General features: G+C 37.5%; 2 protein-coding genes across 7 annotated transcripts in view; both read left to right on the top strand.

Moving 5' to 3' along the window:
• DNA2 (DNA replication helicase/nuclease 2) overlaps positions 1-23,494 on the top strand; it is a 26,950-nt gene extending 3,456 nt beyond the window's left edge. For 2 of the 3 annotated variants that reach the window (XM_030486536.1, XM_030486538.1), the window contains 18 exons: positions 75-220; positions 1,753-1,878; positions 2,906-3,125; positions 3,707-3,824; positions 4,135-4,300; positions 5,547-5,741; positions 6,760-6,990; positions 7,510-7,626; positions 7,720-7,829; positions 8,821-8,930; positions 9,918-10,142; positions 11,277-11,470; positions 11,581-11,670; positions 11,764-11,956; positions 15,503-15,592; positions 16,211-16,393; positions 16,521-16,667; positions 17,280-18,606. In XM_030486536.1, coding sequence (XP_030342396.1) covers positions 75-220; positions 1,753-1,878; positions 2,906-3,125; positions 3,707-3,824; positions 4,135-4,300; positions 5,547-5,741; positions 6,760-6,990; positions 7,510-7,626; positions 7,720-7,829; positions 8,821-8,930; positions 9,918-10,142; positions 11,277-11,470; positions 11,581-11,670; positions 11,764-11,956; positions 15,503-15,592; positions 16,211-16,393; positions 16,521-16,667; positions 17,280-17,336 — 2,718 coding nt within the window. In that variant the 3' untranslated portion in view covers positions 17,337-18,606. Of the gene's footprint in view, positions 1-74; positions 221-1,752; positions 1,879-2,905; positions 3,126-3,706; positions 3,825-4,134; positions 4,301-5,546; positions 5,742-6,759; positions 6,991-7,509; positions 7,627-7,719; positions 7,830-8,820; positions 8,931-9,917; positions 10,143-11,276; positions 11,471-11,580; positions 11,671-11,763; positions 11,957-15,502; positions 15,593-16,210; positions 16,394-16,520; positions 16,668-17,279; positions 18,607-23,436 lie in introns of those variants that run through there. The other variant, XM_030486537.1, reaches the window with a different exon arrangement.
• Positions 16,688-23,610, top strand: part of RUFY2 (RUN and FYVE domain containing 2) — a 30,849-nt gene continuing 23,926 nt past the window's right edge. For 3 of the 4 annotated variants that reach the window (XR_003991471.1, XM_030486542.1, XM_030486543.1), the window contains exons 1-2: positions 20,314-20,405; positions 23,437-23,610. Coding sequence is in view for 3 of the 4 variants with exons in the window: in XM_030486542.1 (XP_030342402.1) it covers positions 20,402-20,405; positions 23,437-23,610 (178 nt within the window). In the remaining variant the exon portion in view is untranslated. Of the gene's footprint in view, positions 17,172-20,313; positions 20,406-23,436 lie in introns of those variants that run through there. The other variant, XM_030486544.1, reaches the window with a different exon arrangement.

Here is a 23,610-nt window from a genome sequence, read left to right as displayed (position 1 = left end):
CTTTATAGAAAAGTTGGCATGAAGTGGGTGTGAATCTTCGTGTATATACATGTGTTATGTAACATCTCTTGCAGGGCTCAGATTCTGGTTCGCGCCAAACACTCGTTGGTACAATTCTTCATGAAATTTTCCAGCAATCGGTAACAAATAACTTGGCACAAGAAAAAGTAGAAGAACTTGCAAATAAAATTGTGTATGGACAAAAGTATCTCAAAGAAATGTAAGTAGTATTGCAGGTGACTTTTATGTTTGGAAGACAGGGTAGGAGCACTTGAACTAGCAGATAAGGTTCTAATTTAAAAAACATAGCACTAATATTGTGAGAATGTTCTGCCAAATAACCTTGCTTAATGAAACTTGGGTATCTCTTAGTAAGATAATTCCCTGTTTTGTAATGTAATTTGCCTTCCCTGCTGAGCTACTTCTGTAGATCTGAACTATGCTTCTGGATTAACTGTATTTGTGGGGTGTTTTTTCTTTCAGGCCAAGCGGGTTGGAGTGTTTGTGCCTGTAACATTAAATTTCCAGGCATCTCCCAAAGTAGAGTTAAATGTGATAAGTATAACTAATTTTGATCCTCAGGAGATGAACTTGAAACTTGTGACTGACCAAGCATTGAGTGTCTGATATTTTCATATTCTTTGTCAGGTTATTTAATGGCTCAGTTGTTAGAGGACCTTTAGCCTGTTTTCTCTGCAGAGATGGTAGAAATGTAGATTTGATTAAAATGTAATTTAAGTCATGTAAAAAAAAACCAAGCCAAACATATATCTAGACTGTTACAGATTGCATGTTGGGCAATGTCAGTATCTGTTAGCCCCAGATGAGTTGGAAATTAAAATTAATTAAAATATTTATTGCACTAGTTCTGTTATGAAGGTAGACATTTTGAATTGTGACTTCTAAGATGACTTAAAGCCTTTTGTATCACTCTGTGCATCTCTGAACTGATGATTTGCAATTCCTCTTTTTGTGTGTAGGCTATTAATTGTTAGGATTGAAAAGTAAGTTACATAAATCTGCTGGCTGTGGTCATTTGCACTTGTATGAACATTTTTGTGCAAAACTCGCTTGTATTTCCCTATTGCTGTAGAATAATGACATTATTTCCAGTGAATTGTAGAATGCCAGCGCTGAATTATCTAATGCCACTCAATTAGGTTCTGTTTAATGAGACTTCTGCTTTTTTGTGTATTCCTAACTGTAGCAACTGTAGATGGTCATGATTCCTTTCCAATTAAAATTTAAAATGGTTTAAGGCCTGTCAAAATGTATGAGAAGAACAAGCAGCAGATCATATTCAGACAAAAAACAAATGGTCGTTTTTCAATTTTTTTTTTCTTTTTTATTTTTTTTTAATGGTTTCAATTTTACATAAAGCATAGGAATAGCCATTTTAAAATGCATGAGTCTGGTACCCCTTTTTTACAGTCTAGGTATTAGTTTCATTTCATCACATCTACTATGCTGATGCTTTCATTGAGTTAGACCTGACATTTCGAAGGCTACATCAGAAATGAACGAATGAACGTAGTGTATTCTGTCTTTTATGATGGTTGTTCAGTTATAGTTTTATGAACAAATCAGCAAGTTGAACCTTAATGAATCTGCCATTATCTACAATTTATAGATGTCTATTAAAACTTCACAGTTATTTCCATTAATCTTGTTGCTATTTCGTGAAAAATCTTGTTAGTACCAGCAGCAAATCTAATATTTCTGTCTCCTTATGTGCATGGCTTTATTTTTTAGGTATCATTTAAATCTGAGACAAACGGAAATAATGCACGAAGTGGAAGAGTATTTGCCATCGTTTTTTAAATGGGCAGAAGACTTCATGCACAATCCAGCTAACCAAAATAAAATGCAACTAAAACTGTAAGAAGCCAGAATTAAAAGTTAAAACTATTCTACATCGTGTATCTTGTTTGGTTCACCTTTCATTTTTAGATCAATGCTTTTTATGCACATCTGTTTGCATATGGAGCTAATTCATGGCCTCAGAGGCAAAATAGCTAATCTTGAGTGCTGCATGTTTAGCTGCCAATGTGAGCACTAGGGAAGACTTTAGATATCTTGTCAGTTCAGGGTGAACTGATACAAAAATCCCAGTGATCTTAAAATCTTTGTGAACAAGGTAGTACAAAATAGAAATTTTAGTAATTAGAAAAGCAAGCATATTTGATCTACTAAATTAGAAGTTACAGGCCAGGTTGGATGGGGCTTTGAGCAACCTGGTCTAGTGAAAGGCGTCCTTCCCTGTGGCAGGGAGGGCGGAATGGAACTAGATGATCTTTAAGGTCCCTTCCAACCCAAACCCAAATCATAGGAGACTATGATTCTATGATTACTGTAGGTATGTGCAAGACTACAAATCAGAATGTGAAATTATTTATTAATGAAATGTAATTCTTCACTAAGATAACAGTTTACCAGTGAAATGTTGATTTTACTTAACTGCTGCTAAGCTCTTTTTTATGGCTTCTTGCTGTTAATAGCCATAAGGTGTGAAAGTTTTGGTGAAATGGCAGGTCTGAGTAAAATCTTTATATGTTAAAATCAGTGTATATCATTAAACTTTAAGAAACAAAGTATTTTAGAGTGTGGTTATTCAGAAGAGATCAAAAACTATTAAAAATAGTTGAAAATATTTTTTTTTTACTTTGAAATTTGGATGATTAGCAAAATTACATGCCAATGTGCAATTTAAAATAGCTTTCTGGTATGATGGTTCCTCTGTTAATGGGAAGAGAGTTTGAGTGAGACTCAATGCACTTTAGATATAAAGTTAGTGCCTAAAGAGCGCCTATATTGCAAAGCCATAAATATTTAATTACAACACATTTTAATATTTCAATAGTAAGAAATAAGGGAAACTTAACTTCCAACTTAATTTTCTTCCTAGGTCAAGTGGTGAAAAACCAGAAGATTTGTCTTGTAAGATAGAAGTTGTAGATATCTTAGACATTGAAGAGAATATCTGGTCTCCCAGGTTTGGGTTGAAGGGAAAGATTGATGTTACAGCCAGAGTGAAAATCCATCGCCAGCCCGGAGTACAGTCTAGGATAATGCCATTAGAGCTCAAGTCTGGGAAGGAATCTAACTCCATAGAGCACAGAAGTCAGGTACAAAAACCAGGTGTCTAATTTCATTGTCAATGGCTATGTATACTTTTTTATTTTATTAGATGATCTATTTTGTCTTATGAATATGAAACACTTTGTATGTGGTATCATCTAGACTTATGGATGGGTGATCCTAGCATGCCTGAAGCTGCTGATATGAAATGAAAATGAACTAAACAGTGAGAAGTATATATGTTTACCACTTTCAAATGCATTTGTAGGTGATTGGTTGGTTTTTGGTTTTGGTTTTTTTTTTTTTCTTTAATCTTAATGTATCTGTTCTTCAGTCTCTTCTTACTACGTACAAATATTAGGTTGAGGCAGACTGCTCGAGGAATTAGTGTTGTACATCTTTCCAGTTAGCTGGCCTGATCTAGAGGTAGTAGCCTTATGTACAAGCTTTTGTTAAGGAGGATGCCTTTTAACTGGAATCCTTGGTTAGATGCTTGCTACTTATGGCTTCTAGATTACTTATGATGATAGTGGCTACTTAACCGTACCAATTATGGAAAAACTAAGTACAGTATATAAAGTATTCTGGTTTTAATACATTGTAATAAGTTTATATAAAATATTTGCAGGTTATTCTGTATACATTGTTGAATTTGGAACGGAGAATAGATCCTGAAGCTGGATTTCTTCTTTATCTTAAAACTGGTACTATGTACCCTGTTTCTGGAGCTCGCATGGACCGAAGAGGTAAAGTTGTTCACCTTCCTCAAAAATGTTAATTCTTTTGATTAAAATGAAACATTTTAGTAATAGTTATAAGATTTACTCTCATGAACATATCTGTACTTAGGGGGTGTATTGCTTGTTACAATGTTACTAATTCCAATAAGTTTATGCTAAGAACTTAATTGTTCAATTAGTACTCCACTAGGACGTTGCTATATGAATGTTTCTTAGCTGACTAAAAAGTTGATAGCTGGTTACTTTTTGAGTTAGTATTACAGACAAACCCAAAACCAAACTCTTCAGCTTAGTTTGTTTTTTAATTCTTTGACAGAATTAATGAAGTTAAGAAACCATGTGGCCTTCTACTTAATGCACAGTACACATGAATCTGCCATGGGAAGACAACATTCACAGCTTGCTGCTTTGCCTCCTGTAGTAGATGACAGTCAAGCCTGTAAATATTGCTCCCAAGTACACAATTGCTTTCTATACAGCAGGTAAAAAGAAAAAAGTTTTGACTCATGTTTTTAAATAAGCTTGGATAATTGTAGATTTTGATACTGTGGTTTAATTTTGTGGTTGACAGTTTCTTATTTCTTTGAGGACTCTTGCACTCCAAAAGAATGCTCCACAGACCCCACTGCAACTTTTACAGTGCAAGTCCCCGCTCTCGCAGACACTCAGTGTGTTTGCTCAGGTGCACTTTCTGCAAGGCAAAGTCTGAGATGAGTCTTAACATAATGCTTGATGACAGTAACATTTCTATTGTATCTAAGTAAATAATGATTTTAAAAGGTGTATTTTTTCAACTCTTTGAAATAGGCAATCTTTTGAGGCTGAATTATGGCTGGACAGTAACTCTTTCACTTTGACTCTGTAGGAGATTGCTTTCCTGTAGGGTATCACACAAGTATTGATACTGTTGTTGTTTAACCAGGACAGATGCATTGATGTTAGTCTGCTGAAGTGTTATTGCATCGCCTGTTAAACAGAAGTCTTGAGCAAATATTTGATAAATTTTCACATAAAGTTATTGAATTGTTTTAAAAACAATTAGGTTTTATTCTTGTCTGTATGCTGCAAAAAAACCCAGAACCAAAATTGTATATCAAAGAGATCAAATGAAATATGTTAGAAGAGCTTTTGGGATAATCTTGTGTAAATATAACGCCTGATTATTTTTAAACTTGTAGGGGTGAAAGTGTAGGTTGAAGGAGCTAGATTAATGGCCATACATGATATGTTTTTGTAAACTAGTTTTTGTGAAATATTACTTCTAATATTCAGTTGTTAGAGCAAGAGGATTATTGCTAGCTGGGTAGCTGTTCACTTCTGCAATAACTTTTTTCTCATTGCATTTTATATCTGTGATTAGGTATAATGTCTATTGATACTTAGTTTTGAGATAAATTGAATTAAAGTCTGCTTGTGTATTGACTATTAAATCCCCTTTGCTTAGCTAAATCTCAATATAGTATTCATACATTACAAAAAAGGAATAAAAGATCAACTATCTAAACGTATACGGTACTGTCTTCGAAATGTCTTTAATTGGTCTTTGACTAACTTATTGTCCTCCGTAATTCAAAATACAGGATATAGATTTATCTATCATCATTGAAATAAAGTTGAATCTATCTGATATTTTACGGTATATATTTAGATCAGCATTATTTACATATAGACTTGCAAGAAAAAAAAAAATACAAGTTGACTCTTTCCTGTGTTTGGCTCTACTCCTAGAGCTGTAGAACAGAAGATGGCCAATGTGTCTTTTCCTCCTGCTATGGTACCCATTATTGAAAGAGAGACCCAGCACCTGAAACCCTCCCACTTGGAGTATTTCAGCCTGTGGTACCTAATGTTAACCTTGGAACTGCAAAGTGGAGAGGGTAAAAAGGCATATAAAAATATATGGATGATGCCTTCTTTGGAAAGGTAAGATGTAAATTCTAACCCGGTACAAATGATGTTCTCTTCAGTAACTGGAAATGAAGCATTGTTAACTTGTTTTCTCACTACAAGGAAAATGAGATGTTTTCTAGTGTAGAATAGTGCTTGTAGAAATAGTCACATATGCTACTTGCAAAGGTAGAGTTCTTGTGAGTTTTACTGGCTTTGTATTTGTACTATGATTATTTTTGTTTGTTTGTTTTGTTTTTTTATTAAATAACACATAGGAAGCAGCAAACTGCAGCCTCAGTCTTCAGAAGCCTAGCTCATTGTGCTCTTTTCCTGAGGGCTTACTTGACAAACAATGGTGCATTTTGGACTGTACTCCTAGATGTGGCTGTGAATGGGGGTAAAAGCAGACTAAGGGCTCTTGTTGGCTGAAGTAGCATGTTGTTATGCATCACCTAGTCCAGCGGTTGGGAAAAAATAATTGGCAGTTTGTAAGCCCATTTCAAGGTATCTGTAGAAGTGAAATGTAGCAGAGTTGTTTTAAGGGAAACAAGCAACTCCATAAGCAAATATGAAGCATTTTGGTGAAGTGGATCTGTACATTTTGCTGTTTGCTTTTTAACAGGAAATTATATATAACTTTAGCCTAAATATTAGAGTCTGTTCTTGGAACAAGTACAAGGGTTCTACATATTTTTACAATCCTTTTCTGGTCCAAGTGGCTATTGTAAAGTGACTGCTTAATCTTCCTGGTTCTTGTTGTGTGTGGTTTTGTGGTTTGGTTAGTGGGGGGGCTTTTGGGGGGGGGGGGGGGTTGGTTTGTGGGGTGTTTTTTGTTTTTTTTTTTGTTGTTGCTTTGGGTTTTTTTTTTTGTGGTGTGTGGGGTGTTTTTGTTTTGTTCTGTGGTTTTTTGTTTTTTTGATGGGGAGTGTCTGTTGGGTTTGGTTGGTTGTGGGTGGTATGGTTTTTACTGATTTTTATTATTTTTTTTTAATATTTCTCTCACTGAGAGTGTCTTAATATTAAAGCATTTTTATTTTTCCAATGTCTTCAGAGAGAAGGCTGGAGATTGTGTTGGGAACATGATCAGAGTTGATGAAGTACAGGAAATTTCTGAGGGAAAGTACCTACATTTCTTCCAACGTAGAAATGGTGCCATCCCTGGAACAAACCTATTGGTTGGTGATCGAGTGGTTGTGAGTGGAGAGGAAAATGGTTTACTTGGTTTGGCTACTGGCTGTGTTAAAGAAGTCAGTGTGACAAAGGTCTCCTGTTTATTGGACAGGTAACAGAATGCAAGGGAAAATATCTGTTTGAAGATATTTGATACTGGCTTCAGGAAGCCAGTATGATACTATGATACTGGCTTCAGGAAGGGTGCTTCTGGGTGTCCAAAAAGCATATTCTGACTCTTCTGGCTGGGCTTAGGGAAGTACCCTTCAGAGATTCTGTTACCTTGATCGAGAAGTTCAATACTTGGTCAGTGTATATGCCTGTCTATTTAACTATGTTGCTTGAATAAAAGCATGCTTGCAAATGTCCATTTACTTGTGACTCCAATGTGAGACTATATGGATACAGTGATTACTGTGTTAATAGTAATTTTCCTTATTTGGACTATATTGTCTTTAAATTGGGCTCTGATAGTGTTTTATTTAGATCAGTTAATAGTGTGTTTCTTCTAGCTGTTGCTTCACCCTAGGACCCCTGGCAGATATCATTTAACACTTAGTAACAAGACTTTAATCATCAACGTACTGCTTGTGAACGGAATTATTTTGTCCATGTTACTGTCATCCTTCAGGAATTTGTCAAAGCTCCCCAAGAACACCATATTTAGGTTGGATCATGAAGAAGGCGATTTTGGCATAGGAGTCACTTTTGAAAACCTTTCTAAATTGATGAAAGATTCCCCAGTCAGGTATGAAAAATCAGATTAATTTCACACTTTCAATATTTTCAGGTGAAGTTTCTCAACTGGTAACTTTTCTTGGTTGGTTTATTTTATCCACAGTGAAAGGCTCCGCAACTTGATAATTGACTTCCACAAACCACGTTTTATTCAGCATTTGAGCTCTGTCCTTCCTCCAGAAGCAAAGGAAACTGTTGCAAATATTTTAAAAGGTACAAAGTGGCTTTCTCCAAAATCCTCTGTTTGGTAGTACATCTCTATAGCCAAAACACTCATCACACTAAATATAAGAGGTTTTTTTCCTACTTTTGGTTCCAGTGGTAGTTTTCTGCCTAAAAGTTAAAAACAAGTTCTTGCCTTGCATGTTTTCCTGTGATTAAGTAAGTCTTAAACTAGTTGGAAGACCTGACCAGTTATTTGTGGACAGCTTTATTTTACTTCTGTTGCTGCAGCTTGCAGTTTCAAACAGTGCACTGTATAATTACCTCCCTAACCTTTACAAAAGGAAGGAACAGGGAAGGCTCTTGGGATAGAGGAAGCAGACTTTGGGAGAGTGGAAGGAGATGAGCTTTGGTGTAAGCATTCACTTGCATAATCACTCTTGTTGACTTGTTGGCTGCTCTGTAGCGTGTGATACTTTGTGGTGCTTTTGTAATGTCTCTTTTAAAAACAAAATTTGTTTAGGTATGTGGCAATGTTTGATGTTTGGTGAAAATATTTCATTGTTCTCTGACAGTTTTCTGTGAAAACAGAAATTTAACAATTCTCTTAGAGCAAACAGAACTTTTCATTAAAACTCAGTCTGAAGACTAATTTTTTTACTTGAGCTTTGCCTAGACCAAATAGCTGGAACACACTGCTTATTTACATTAGGCTTGGGAAACCCAGCTCTGACATAATGCTGCTTCTAAGCAAGATGATGCTATATGTGCAGCTCATTTCCCTCTTCTGTGAGCTGTATGCTTGAATGTGAATGTGGGTATGATAAAATAGAAATGCCCATACATGGTATCATATGGAGGTGGTGGTCATTTAGGATAGCGGAAAAAAAGGCACGAAAGGTCTAAGAATAAAAATGTCTTCAGTGATTTATTTCCAGTAGTACAGACCCTGTATTATGTGTTTTGCACATTATGTTTAATATAGCAATTATTGCAATGGTTATGAAGTATAGACATTTCATTTTGATTTTTCTTCTTAAAGGTCTAAATAAGCCTCAGAAACAGGCAATGAAACAAGTGCTCCTTTCAAAAGACTACACACTTATTGTGGGTATGCCTGGAACAGGAAAAACTACTACAATATGCGCTCTAGTAAGATCGTGTACCTTGATGTTTAAAATTTTTTAATGAGATTTAAAGGATAGCATTAAACAAATTGTGTCTAAAGCATACTGCTCAAAATTATTGTGACTTAGTCTACTGGTATCTGCATAATCTCATAATTTCAAAGATAATGCATTTCTTTTTACTTAAGAACTTATATTTACTAAAACTAAAAATGTATTTTGTGGAGTAGGAGCCTTTTGCTTGTGTAGGAAGGTATGTGGGAGGGAGGAGATTGCAGTGTGATATTTAATCACTTCTGTGGCACTTTAATGTTAAAATACTTTGGCCCCAAATGTCCTCAAATCCCAAGTTACAGTTTGGAAAAGGGACTCCTTGGGAAAGTCAGTAACTTGTTCACTGTAAATTTTATAAACCCATGGTGCTGCAGCTATGTGCAGCCTGCTGGCCGTCTCCTCTAGTTAGTGGTTCTCTTTCCCCAGGAATGGACTGTAGGAGAATACTGGATTTAGGCTGTGGGCTGAGTGAGTTTTTCTGGAAATAGCAGTGTCATCTCATTTCCAGTTGTCATCAACTCGTGGGGAAAGAGGAGGCTGGAAATCAAGCAGCTGCTGCTATCATCAGATCAGCCTGTTCTACTGAATCTGTTGTGGCTAAATTGTCATGGAGAATAGTGTTTGTGGGAATGGGCTACATGACTTGTTCTGAGTGGGGATCTTTAGAGTGCAGTTCCTTCTTTTCAGTGCAGTTTGTGAGTGTGCATGGATTTTCTTAGCTCTCACTGTTTGTGACATGTATAGTAGGCCTGCTGTTTATGAGAACCATCAGGTCTATTGCCCATATTGCTTTGACAGTGGCTAACTGGCAGATCTGGCCAGAAAGACTGATATAAATGAAGTCACGCTGGTTACTCGCTCCCTCCAAAACTTTTTGTGGTTTTTACCTTGTCAAACATGGGATTGCTGATTCTTCTGTATGAACTAACATCTTTTCCTTCCCTTTGCAACTCGTTAGGTGAGAATTCTTTCTGCTTGTGGCTTCAGTGTTCTTCTGACTAGTTTTACACACACTGCTGTGGACAATATCCTGCTAAAGCTAGCTAAATTCAAAGTTGGTTTCCTGCGCTTGGGGCGTGCTCAGAAGGTTCATCCAGATATACGGAAATTTACGGAAGAAGAAATTTTCAGGTCCAAATCAATTAAATCTGTAGCAGATCTGGAAGAGATCTATAACAGTCAGGTAAGAAGAGGTTTTGTGCTAGCCCTGCCAATTATTAAGGGATAACTACCTTAATAACTTTAGTTATTATCCATTAGTATTATGGTTGATTGGATGCACAGGGAAGGAACCCATTCCAAAGGTGTGTTATTGCTGTATGAAATCTGAGCTGAGAAAGATACTCAATCTCTTCAATTTCTTTATAGCAATAATGACCAACGTTAACTGTCTGAAAGTTGAAAATCATTGTTTATGTCTACACAAGGTAACTTAGCTTTGTAATAAGTCCCAAAGACTCCAGTGCCTTTATCTGAGATCTTGGCGGGGGGGGGGGAGGGATGGTGGTAGTGGTGAAGGTGAACTGCTACAACCTCCTCTATCATTATGTACCTGCTGCTGCTGTTTGTCCTGTTTTTCCTCCCACTTGTGCTCATTGGGCCATTTGTACAATGAGCAGATGGGGAGGAGGAAGTGGTGTGTTGTGGAGCTGAGCTGGCTAAACGCTAATTTTTGATTGAAAAATGAGTGCTGCCTGTGTGAATATTAATGCAAACCATAATGGGAGGTGGGTAAACTGAATCAGTGGCAGATTTCAATTAAATTTCTTGATAGAATGAAGCTTCGTGGTAGTTGGAATAAATGCCAACTTTGCAAAAGATGCTGTTCACTTTTTTTTGTTGATAAGCCTTGCAGGGGAATGATTAAAGTCATAAGGGAAGTGACTTAATGTTTCATATTCTACTACTTTTGGATTGCAGTGGAAGGACGGCAGTGCGAAGAACTGTGCTGCAGTTCTGTGGAACTGTGCTGGGATTAAAAAAACCCAACCAAACACATTGTTTTCCACAGTAGTCATTTTGGCACACTCCATGCATTGTATATGCATAGAACCTGATATCACTCTGAACACATGGCAGGAACAAGTTATTTACTACAGTCTGCTCTAAAGCTGGTTTTGGTTTGTTACTTGCAATCAATGCAAGCGTATGAGACCAATATGTAAGTAACGTGTGCTGGTCTGATTTTGAAGATTAATAATTTGATTAATTTTACATTTTAGTTTAGTGGGAATTTTTTTTTTTCTTTTAATCTGGAAAATGTAGTACTAAAGGGTGTAAGATGTATCTTATCCTTAAAATGTGTCTCAATTTTCAGGCAGTGGTAGCAACGTCTTGCATGGGAGTAAATCACCCCATCTTTGTTCAGAGGCAGTTTGATTTCTGTATTGTTGATGAAGCTTCCCAGATAAGCCAGCTCATCTGTCTGGGCCCACTGTTCTGCTCCAAGAGGTTTGTGCTGGTAGGGGATCATCAGCAGCTGCCTCCACTTGTACTGAATGCAGAAGCAAAGTAAGAGAAAATGCTGCTGGACAATTATTAGTAACATGAATTTTTGGACGGGTTTTGCAAGGTTTTGATTGACACATTTTTGTTGGTTTTATTTTTTTGTTTTGTGACAGAGATCTTGGCATGAGTGAAAGCTTATTTAAAAGGCTGGAACAAAACCAGAATGCTGTTGTCCAATTAACTATGCAATACAGAATGAATAGGTATTTAAACTTTTATTTGTTACATTGGGGTTTTAATGATGGGGGATTGAAAATGCAAGATTTAATGCCTCTTCTTATTCTTTCAATCTTCAGCACAATTATGTCACTGAGTAACATGTTAGTGTATGAAGGCAAACTGGAATGTGGCTCAGAGAAGGTGTCAAATGCCACTGTTAACTTGCCCAACCTAATAAAATTGAAACTGGACCTTGCAGATGCCTCAAAAACATGGTTGAAAAATGTACTTGATCCAGACACACCTGTGTGTTTTCTGAACACAGAGAAGGTAATGTTCTCTTTTCATTATGTTCTCCTTCTAAAATTGTGGTTTTGATGAAAGTTCTCAATACCGTCAACATGTAAAACATGTAATACAGGTACTGCTGAAACAATTTCATCTAAGAGTAGCTGAAAAGTTTAATTCAGATATTTCAGAAAAATATTGAATGTGCTATAAACTTTCTTCTCATGCACAGAGTGTAGCTCAAAGTGTGTGGCCATATTGGATGTCCTTGTAAGCATAGAATGACCTCATTTCCAGTGTCCGTGGTGTCTAAGCTGTGTACCAATGGCAGGAATAATTACATTTCTCCATTGAGTTTTGCAGACATTGTGTACACTGAAGTGTGAGGGAGGAGTAAGTTGCTTTAGGTGTGTCCTTTAACAGAGACTTAAATTTTTGCCAGAAAAGTAGAACTCCAGAGTGGCTAAGAATTATGTGGAGAAACTGACTTCTAGGTAAAATGAGGAAGAGTTTAAATGCATGTGGAAAAAGATTAATAAATTAGTACATATTTGCAGTCTCTACTACTTGATGTCACTGTAGTAGCGAGTAGATTGTGAAGATTTGAGTCTGTCTTCCTTACTAAGAGGTTTTATGTTGATTCCTATTAATACTGTGTTTAGCCAATAATTCCATCAACTGATGATATTTTATGCTAATCCTGCAAAGAACTCTCCAACCTCTTTCTGTGTTCTCTAAGACTTTGTATAGGATTTTTTATTTTTTTTAAAATAACAATTCTGATAGAATCTTTTTGGTCTAAAAAGAAACTAAGACAGTGTTTAATTAGTGACTTAGAGAAATTTCTAAAAATGCCTAAACTAAACGGGGGGACCTTTTCTAGGAATGCCTCAATAGCTGCTGTCCCTTTCATAGAAAAGGAGACAGTTGGTCCTTGGGAAGAGGTTTATTCCAGCAGAGGACTGGCTGATACACTGTTCATGGATTAATCATACCAAAATCAGTAATATGAAAGCTAGAGTTCCTGTTCCATTTTTTTTTTTTTTTTTATTCCCTACAAAGCCCATTGTCAGTATAAGACAGCTGTTCTGTTTGTTGAACCAGCAGGAAAGCTTCACTTTCCAAAGCGTTCTTGGTTTTGTTAAGACATTAGGCTATAATGTCATATATCTCTTTTTGGGCTTGCTGTCGAAACTCCATGTATTGTTGTAGTCGTGGGCTGGAGGGAGGATGGAACCACCACCCCCCCCCCTCCAAACACAAAAATAAATAAAACCAGCATTTATTTTGTATTCTTTGAGCTGCTTTTTGTCCCTGTCCCCTCCCGTATGCTGTTATTCATAGTGTAACCAGGAAAAAATACCATATGACACCAAGCAAGGAAGCTTGGATTTATTCTGCTTACTTTTCAGAAAAAGCCTCTGTTGTTTTCTGATTATTAATGTGACATGTTTGTTACAGTAATCAAATGTATTTGTTGCTTTTCTCCCAAATCCTGTGTCAGTCTGCACTTCCTCTGACAGCTTGGGTCAGAATTTTAAAAAATTACATCCTTGATTTATTATCAGTCTTCTGAGTAATCCTAGGCCAAAGTTGGTTTTGTTTGTTTTTTTTGGTGTATTATGTGAACATACTATCACAAGCATGACCTAGCTTTTAGAACTTTTTTCCCCTTAAATAGTTTTGCATAGTTCTTTGCTACATCAATGCTAATGTGGATAGAAATGAACAGTTCATTAAAACTGCTTTTCTGCTTGAAGAAAACCTAATCACATGCAAATTTGGAGGCTTCTTAAGTGTGATGTTTTCAGAAGAGTGAATTTAAAAACAACAAAAATCAAACAAGCAAACCCAAAACAACAACAAAAAAGAACAACCAACCACCAAACCCCTAGAAAACAGCATAGCTAGAACAGTGTAGCTTAGCTCTTAATTCAGTTGTGATATATCAGGTCGTTACAGTTGGACTGAGTGCATGATGGCAGTGTAAAAAAGTTAGCTTACAGTAAGTATTTAGCTATGTAGCTGTTGAGACAGAAGTTATGGTGAAGCTGCTGTTTTGGAAAAGGCAATGGAATCTTCTATTATGAAGGAAAATATTTTCTGCTTCTATAATCTATGCAACATACTGAAAATGAATTATGTCATGTAAAAAGCTTGGATGACATGTTGTAGAAGAATAGGATTCTTGCTGAAGTATGTAGTACCCTACTTAACACAATACCAACTATTTTTTTTATGTGTGGCTGGAATCCTAAAATAAACTTGTAGGTGCAGTAGCCTGTTATTAATATATGTGTGTGCTGCCTCAAAGACCACTATTTAGAGTTGCAGCAGTGTTGCACATGGGTTTTTCAATCTCTTATTAGATTTTTTTTTTTTTTGTTCAAGTGCAGTGCTTTAGCATGCTAGATTACACTTAGCGAGCTTCCCAGTCAGTTGAATTTGTGGATTTGTGAAGCTTTTGATGCATATTGTACAATGTCAGATTTTATAAATGGTGGCAAGGAGATGCCACTTACCTGGAATACTCTTACAAATATTAACGATGTATTACTTTACCCACATGTTAAACATTACAGTGATCTCCAAATTCATCCATTCAGTTTATACTGGGGTGGTTGTTTGAAGAAGTAAAACTAGTTGTAATAGGATTCTGAGAGTGTTTCTTCTAGTCAGACTATACCACCTTCCATTTTAAGTGTCATAATGATTTGGAAGGAAAACTGAACAAAGTAGCATCTAGGAAAGCAAAGTTGATCTATGTCACTAGTATCAGACGCAAGTGGTGGAATGGGTGAAGTAGTAAATGGGAATGGTAGTAAATGGAATTTGGAGCCAGAAAGCAGTTTAGTGTATGCTCAGTTTTGGGCTGCTTATAAAGGGGTTTCTTGCTTGACCCCAGATGTTTAGCTGTGTCCCGTTTTACTAGAAGGATAACATCAGGGACACATTCATTACTAATGATACTACTTCAAACTTTAGAGAAGGCAAGAGCTAAGCAAAGAGAATAAATTGTAAAACTGACGCTGAAATAACGAGAGTTTACATTCTAAGCTTGTTCCTGGCTTTATGGTCTCATTCATACATGATGCAGGGATTCAGTACTACTATTTTGGATAGTTCTTCCTGTAGTTTTAAATGTAAGCTTTGAAACATTAAAAAAGAAAAAACATCTGCCATAAAAATGAGAAAAATTCACTGTAAACACTGTTGCATGGAAAGCTTTAAAACGGAAGTCCTATGTGAAATGCAGTTTGTTCCTGTTACTTTGTCAGGATGGGAAATGTCCGGTTTTTCTCATGTGATGTATATTGCATGAACTGTAAAGTCAAAAGATCAAGCTTTGCAGTTTCTTAAGGTGACTTGCTAGTACTAGAAACTCATTTAAGCAAATTGTTTCAACTTCTTTTGCAGATGTATTCTGAAATTACTTCACAATATAGGCTCTTATACTCTGTAAAATTTAGCATTTAGCTGTGTTTTTTTAATAAAACTGTTACTGTAACCGTGTATGATATGGCGATCAGAATATAGTATGCCATTGTAGGTTAGCAAAAGTCATTATTTTCTGGTTTGTTTTTATAGGTTCCAGCACCAGAGCATGCAGAAAAAGGTGGTGTAAGTAACGTGACAGAAGCTAAACTAGTACTCTCCCTCACGTCCTTATTTATTAAGGTATCTTTTACTTTATTACATTGTACAGAGGGACAGCTTTGTAATTAGTCATTTTTACGTTGCTGTAGTAATGGAGACTGTGTGTAATGGTTTATTCTTTGAAGGATAATCGTAAGGATAAATTGAAGGTTGGCTACATGTCAGTATAGTGAGGAGCTTGAGGTCTTCATTCTGGTCCCTGTCCCTTGCCCAGTTGGATTTGGGATGCAAAAAAAGCTGGATGCTAAATTCTTTTAAGAGATGACTTTCTTGTGAGGGAGGGTAGAGGAATTTGCCTTTCTTCCTTATTTCATCCAGTTAACTTCAGGAGTAGTACAGACTAGGAGTTCTGAATGTTCACCTCACAGTTTGAGGGAGAAATAAAAATTAGGATTTTGAGAATATCCTCATGCTAGGTTAAGGCAAAGATTAGGAGCTTGCAGTAACTAATTTTTTTACAGTTAATACCAGTTATACCTGGAGTTCTGTTGGTGGCTTGGTGTAGATACAGTATCTCTCAGCTCTGTTTAAAGAAAAAAAAATCCCTGAGAGTATTCTGGCAGTAATGAGTATCCCAAGTTAACTGCAGTGACCATTTTATTTTTATCTTTTTTTTCCTTCTGTTACTTCTTCATTCAGGCTGGCTGTAAGCCTTCAGACATTGGCATTATATCACCATACAGACATCAATTAAAAACAATCACTGATTTGATGGCAAAGCTGAAGGAGAACAGAGTGGAAGTCAACACAGTAGACAAATACCAAGGAAGAGACAAAAGTATCATAGTTGTATCTTTTGTTAGAAACAATAATGAAGAAAATGTAAGTTGGTCATATTAACTTTGTTTCAGTCAATTTTAATAGATAAAAACTAATTTTCATAATGCATCTACCTACATTAAATTCTGAAATTTAAGAAAAATAAAAGCAAGTTACATTTATTTAACAGCTTGGCACCCTCCTGAAAGACTGGCGGCGTCTTAATGTTGCTATCACAAGAGCCAAGCACAAACTAATCATGGTGGGCTGTGTTCCATCCCTGTCCTACTATCCACCTTTAGAGAAGCTACTCCGCCATTTGCAGTCTGAGGCAATGATATCCTTTTTCTCTGTGCTGTTTTGTGAAAGGAGATAGGTAAGATTGGCTTATAGAGATAAGGATGGGAAGATCTTAGATTATTTAGGTTATACTTTTAACATTTATTGGCAACACAGTCCAAAATGTGATAATTATATATGCCAAAAATATACTTGAGATCAAGCTAATAAATTGATATAGAACCTTCACTGTCTTAAAAAGCAGAAGCAGTTCATGCTGATTTGCAAGTCAACATTGACATTTTTTAGTTTTGAGGCCTGGATTTTTAATGTTTAATGCTTTTGTGGGTTTTTTGGTGATCTGGGCATCTAATGTCAGTGTGATTTGTTTTCCTCTCAAGTACTGTGCATTTAAACACACCTGGTGAGAGAACTGTTCATGAGTAATGCTGCTAGAATGGAAAATGGTGTAACTTCCAGGTGACTTGTTTAATTATTTCTTTCTCTGGCATTGTACTGAGTTTGCTCTACCTACGGCTGTTTCCATGGACTACTTAGACAGGTAAGACCTTGTTAGCTGCTTTCTTTGCAAACACCCATACATATTCAAACAGGTTTTGTGGGTTTTTTGTGAAAGTGGTGATACCAAAATGCTTCCTTAACTTCCTACATCTTCAATCTTCCAGCAGGGGCTCATGAAAGTCTCCACACGTGTAACATTTTATGATTGTGAAGATGAAGAGTTTTACAGGCATTTGTATGTTTGCTTCTGGTGCTGCTTAATTTAAATAACTGCTTAGTGGAGTATGAGTGCCGACGTGCACTGTTTACTCTGAATGAAGCAAAACCAGAAATAAGATTCAATTATTTTAAAGGTTTACGTTTGGTAAAATAACACACATTTCTTTCTTTAAGTTGGTTGGTTTAGTACCAGTGTACTTCAGACAAATCAGAAATATGAAGTACTCTTCCTTCAGATACTGGATAGCTACTTTTATATTCACTTTTCTCTTGATAAACAGTTATCTGCATAAGGGAATGAGGAGACTCTTGAGGAAGAGGGGGAACCAGTGCTGCATTGTGTCATGTTTTTCTGGGCTAAGTTTGGTTTTAAAGACTTTAAAATGTAGTTTACATACAGTGATTCCATTTATTAGAATTCCTAATTAAGATGCTGTGGTGGTGTGCTATGGGGGGGGAGGAAACAGGAAAAAATTTTCTCTTCCTCAAACCCGCCTGATGTTCTTTAAAGGGTGCTTCTGCTTTTTTAAATACCGAAGTATTTATTATATATAAATATATATTTTATATTTATATAAATAATGTAATTCATCTATCATAAAGATCCCTTGGCTTTTCTAATCTCTTGATTTTGCATACATCTGGAAGGAATGTGATGTTGATTCACTTTTACGAACTAATGTATTTATCAGATAAATCTGGAGCAAAATGCTGCTCATAGAAGCATCTTATGCCCGTATGAAGATCATAGTAAAACTCTAGTTTCAGTTTACCTGATGTGTAGTTTTCTCTTAAACAAAAAACCCCATGAACAACCAGCTTCCCCAGAACTAGAGATGCAGCTTTATGACTAAGAAGTTTACATGCTCAGGTTGTATTTTTTGTAAAGATAATAGATATGTACAATGCAAAATATCCTTTACTTGACAGATCTGTTTTCGGTTTTTTTTTATACTACCTCATACTCTAGACTATTACTGAGAAACTTCTTTCCAAGATTGCTGATGGAAACCTGGAAACAGTTTTTTGTGTTTTTTGGTGTGTTTTTGGTTTTGGGGGTTTTGTTTTGTTTTTGTTTTTTAATTTTTAAACCTCGTTAGTATTTGTTTTCTTTTGGATCAATGTCATGGAGTTGCGTGCATACATACAGTTGCAGACAAACTTGTAGATGTTAAATGTGGGCACTTTCACTCTTTTAAACTGCTCCCTAACTTTTGTAATGTTTGAAATAAAAGTTTGATGTTGGTTTTATTATAGTGCTTTGTACTTTGCTAATAATTTGCTTCATATAATAAATGTTTTGAACAGTACAAAAATAGTTTGAATAGTTGATAGGATATCCTCTTTTTCAGGTGAAAATGCGCACTTTTTCAACTGTATTATGTGCTCTGGGCCTTTCAAAAGATCAAAAATAGGGTAAAATATACTCTTATTACAGAGTTGATTTCAGAATAACATATCCTTGTATAAAAAGCTTTTTCTTTCTGTGTTTAGGATCTATGTGTATAAAACTCCTAAGACTTAGCTTATCTATTTTCTTAGACCAGGTTATGCTTATCCAGAAAATGATCTGCATGCTATTCAAAAGTTAATAAATAAATTTAAGGTATTGCCCTCTCCCTCTACACTGCATCAGGCACAGGCACAAAGCAGTCCTGTGTTTCCTTATCTACTTCTAAAATGCATCATTTCTTCTTGTTACATGGTAAAAATTAGATTGAGCAGAGATCTTCAGATTATATATTTCGATCTGGTAGCCTCAATCAAAATTGAGATGTGATTCTCTAAAATGCTCTTGCATTCTAATGAATATATACCAAAGCAGTATCTTGTAAAAAGAATCATGTTTTCTGTTTGCCTTTAAGACAGCTTTATGCAGAAACAGCTGTTGATACTAGTGGAAAAATGCAGACATAGGTTGAGCACTGCCTTAGCGCATTATAGAATATCTCAAGTTGGAAGGGATCTATAAGGATCATCAAGTCCAAATCCCTGCCCCTCACAAGACTACCTCAGACTAAACTGGAATGACCTGAACTCCAACAGACTTACGTGTTGCTGGGATTCCTAACCAAACAAAAAAAGGCAAGCTGTTTCATGCCAGACTTGTAGGATCAGAGCCTGACTATTAGAACCATTTAATGTTGAAATGTATAGGTTTCTTTTTTCTTCTAAGAGGTGAGAATTTTCTTTTAAGAGGTAAGAATAGTGGATGTAAGAAGTGGCCTTGTTACCATGGGCTATGTTCTATCCCTATGCTGCCCTTGTCCTCCCTTGCAGGCCAAGGCAAGGATATCTTTCTTTCCTGTGCTATTTTGTGCGTAGTCTCTGAAATTGGGTGAGGGGAAGCATCTCTTTTTGCTCTACAGCTTGCTCGTTAGCCTTTCCTAAGAAGGGGAAAGAGCATGATTTAGATTAATTATTAGGCAAAGCAAATTGTAGTGCTTAGGGTGCACTAAGCATAAACCGAGATCCCATCTTTATATGATGAAACTCCTTGATGTTAAATACCCCTGTCCTCTGGGGCTACAGTGGTTTTGGGTTTTCTGGTGAGGTTTGCATTTTGGATTGAAAATTACAAATGAAAAACTTGAAATACCTGTGTTTTTTAGAAGATTAACTTTTATTCCCACTCCACTACTACTACATTTTTCTCTATTTGTTCTGTAGCACTAAGTAATGTGTGTCAGAATTATTATCTGCAGTAGATGTTACAGGTTGAAGCTTAGTCATGAGAGAGGCAGTGAGGTCTCGAGATTGTGCTTGTCTTGCATCAAAGGCTTCATGTGCCTAACCCGGGAGCCCGGGCACTCCTAGCCATCTCTTTCCGAAAACACAACTCCTCTGCAAGGCGGCCAGCTTACTGCCACCATGCTCAGGCTGTACGAGGACTCCAGCCCTGTTACTAAACCCCGGCCGTGGAAGGACCGCGGCCGCCGGGCGGGTCCTCCCGCCGCCGGGGGCGCCGTTGGGCGCGGGCGGAGGGGCCGGGCCGGGCCCACGCAGCGGCGAGCCGGGAGCGGCTGAGGCAGCGGCTCCTCCTCTCCAGCCATGGGTGAGCGGGGCCGGGTTGGGTAGGGAATGCCGCGGACAGCGGAGGGGGAGAAGGGGACATGCGGCGGCGGCCGCCTTCCCTCAGCTGTCGGAGGTAGCGGCTGCGAGCTGCGCTGCGGCGGTGCCCGCACAGCCAGAAAATGTCCGCTGTGGCGGGAGCGGGGGCTGGGGGACGGCCCGCGGCCTCGGGGGTGGTGGCGGGGACGGCCTCCGGCCCTGCGGTTCGTCAGCCGGTACGGGCCCGGGCGCTGGCGGATCTCCCTTCCTCCTTCCCTCCCTCCTGTCACTGGCAGGTGCGGCCGGCGCTCATGCAAACCGGGTGGTGTGCCGCGGGAAGGCTGAGGGGTTTATGCCCGTGGGGACGCGTTAGTGAGGGAAAATGTTTGTTCTCTGCTAGCTGTCGGGTGACAGGGAGACCTGTAGTTGTAGCGACTGCAGGTTTGGGTTGGTTTTTCTGCTTGTGTTTCTTGCACAAATACTGTTTGTAGCAAGGCTTTGGCTGCTCATCAAGGCTGGAAGAGGAATATTGCCTCTTCAAACCTTGCTGGTCAGTCTCTGGTGAGGCAGACGACATCAGTACCGCCTGCAAATAGTGCCTTTCTCAGGCTGATGCTTTGGGGTGAGAAGGGCTCTTAGGAGCTCATTTTGCTCCGTGTATGTACAGTCTACCCTATACAATTCTTGAGCAGCAGTTACTAGAAAATATGTAATCTGAAATTTTAAATCTTAATATTTTTTGAAGAAGTAGGTGAAGAAAAATAGCTATACACAGGTAGACCATGCTTTAAAACAGACCTAAAATGTCTTTCTGCCTCAGAAGACCAGGCAAGAGGGCTGATATTTAAAAGGACAGTAGACGTGGAAGTGTGTCTGGGGGATAGATCAGCTCCAAAAGTCAAAATGAGGTCATCTGAAAAAAGAATTTGTAAGATGCCTTCGGGGAAACAGACTGAATTATGAAAATAGACTGAGGGAGAGCTACCTACCTGGTCTGAATTGAGCAAGGCTTTTCCTGTAATAACACTTGTATTTAGTACTGCCAGTAGCAGACCCAATTAAAAGGCAGGAAGTCTGACATGAGCTTTACCAACAGAAAAGCTCCAGTTGTTGCAAGCCTCCATCTATTCCAGACAGGGGTACTGAGGCTGCCCTTGGTAGGGTTGGTTCAGTTCCTGGCAGCTGAGTGAGCAGGAAGTCAAGAGGCTAACTGGTGAGCTGTGACTGCTGACTGGGTAGATTTTTGCCAGAGCACTGTTGCTAATTGTCTGCTTTGTCTTCTAACATCTTCTAGTGGTTTGGGGTTTTTTTTTGGTTAAAGTACTGGTAAATTGAGAGACTATAATAGTAGGTTTTAAGGTGTCGTGGTTTAAGCCCATCCGATAACTCAGAACCACGCAGCTGTTCGCTCACTCCCCGCCCCCCTTCTCCTTCTCCCCTCCGGCTCCCGGAGGGCTGGGGAGGAGAATCGAAAGAATGTAACTCCCACGGGCTGAGATGAGAACAGCCCAGTAACTAAGGTATAATACAAACCTTCTATTGCTGCCACCAGTAATAATAATAATAAGGAAAATAACAAGGGGAGAGAATACAATTGCTCACCACCCACCAACCGATACCCAGCCCGACCCCAGCAGCAATCAGGTTATCTTGGGTACATTATCTCAGTCATTATTTTTTTTGCTAGAAAACTGTGAAAGGTTATATTCTGTGGTAATAGGGTAATTTGATATTTCAGGCAGTTCAGAGTGCAGAAAATCAGGAAGTAATTTTCTAAGATTCTAATATCTAATACCCAGTTACATAAAGCTGTGGTATGCAAGAAATGAGACAAGTAATTTCATTGCTGTTTGAGGAACTGAGAAAGTATCTGTCTATTATTAGGGGTTTTTAGTCTTTATGCTCTCTGGTGTGCAGAGATAAGGTCATACGTCAATACTCAAATTTGCAGAGGAATAGGCTCACATTTTTTCTCTGACACAAATACGTATAGATAATTTGATGTGTGTCTTAATGTCTTAAAGATTATGTGTAGTTTGTTTGATTTTTACTTCATTTGTTAGATTTAATTGCACACAGCAGAAAACAGTGATTCATCAACCTTTTTTTGCTTCTTTCCAGGTTACTTTGATCATGGTGAATAAACAGAGGGTTGTTTTGTCTCTGTTTCAGTTTGGCAAACTAGAGGGTGACCTGAATGTTTGATTTGTTTCATTCTAAATGAAAATAAACTAACAATCTCCCAAACACTCTCATTTCAGTAGCAGGAGCTCTAAGAGGAGAAACCTTGTCCATTCTGATTTTTAAAAGCAATGGTTTTTTTACTGACTAGGTTTAATCCACAAATCTATTTTTGTTGTGTACATTTTGTGAAGTTACCAAAATAATTTTTAAGCTTAAGCAAAACCTTTAGTTCTTAAGTTTTCACTTCTAGAAATTATTTTGTAGCTATATGAGAAACTGAAATTTCAGCATGTAATATTTTCCTGAAACAGCATGTAATATTTTCTTGGTTTACTGGCTGAGCCTATGTACAGCCTCAGAAGGAAAACATGTGTTCATGAAATTAAGACTAGAGTGGAAAGTGATTATATATAAGAAGTATGATGTCTGTTTCTGTAGGTAGACTATAAGACACTAAATAGATACTTACCTTAATAGGAATGCTGCTTTGGTGTCATGATAAGGGCACTGATTGCTGTTATGCAGCAGAGCTTTTGAGTGCAACATTGATGCCTGTTTCAATTTGCAGTTACTGACTGCTTCTGAGTTGTACTGAGATGTATCTGAGAACTGACATTTCTGGACTTCTTTTTTCATTCACCTATTAAAACTGTGTAAGATCTGTAAGGGTGTTTGTTGGAGTGGGTGCTTTTCTGTAACATGGTGGTTTATAGCACTTATTAAATATTTATTTGAGTTTATCTACATTAAGGTAAGTTTTTCTTTGAACAAGGTGGCCATGAACCATTTTATTACTTTATGTCTCTTCTGAAATTTGAATCCTAACCTTTTATTTTCCTTTATTGTCTTAGCTGTAAAGGATCCTACAGCTGTAGAAAGAGCAAATTTACTGAACATGGCTAAATTGAGTATCAAAGGACTCATTGAATCAGCTTTGAGCTTTGGCCGAACTCTGGATTCTGACTACCCACCTTTGCAGCAGTTCTTCGTTGTCATGGAGCACTGCCTGAAGCATGGTCTTAAAG

Source organism: Strigops habroptila, chromosome 5, assembly GCF_004027225.2.
Source record: "Strigops habroptila isolate Jane chromosome 5, bStrHab1.2.pri, whole genome shotgun sequence".
Lineage (NCBI taxonomy): Eukaryota > Metazoa > Chordata > Aves > Psittaciformes > Psittacidae > Strigops > Strigops habroptila.
Note: the sequence above shows the minus strand (reverse complement) of the source record. Positions and strands in the feature narration are given on the sequence as shown.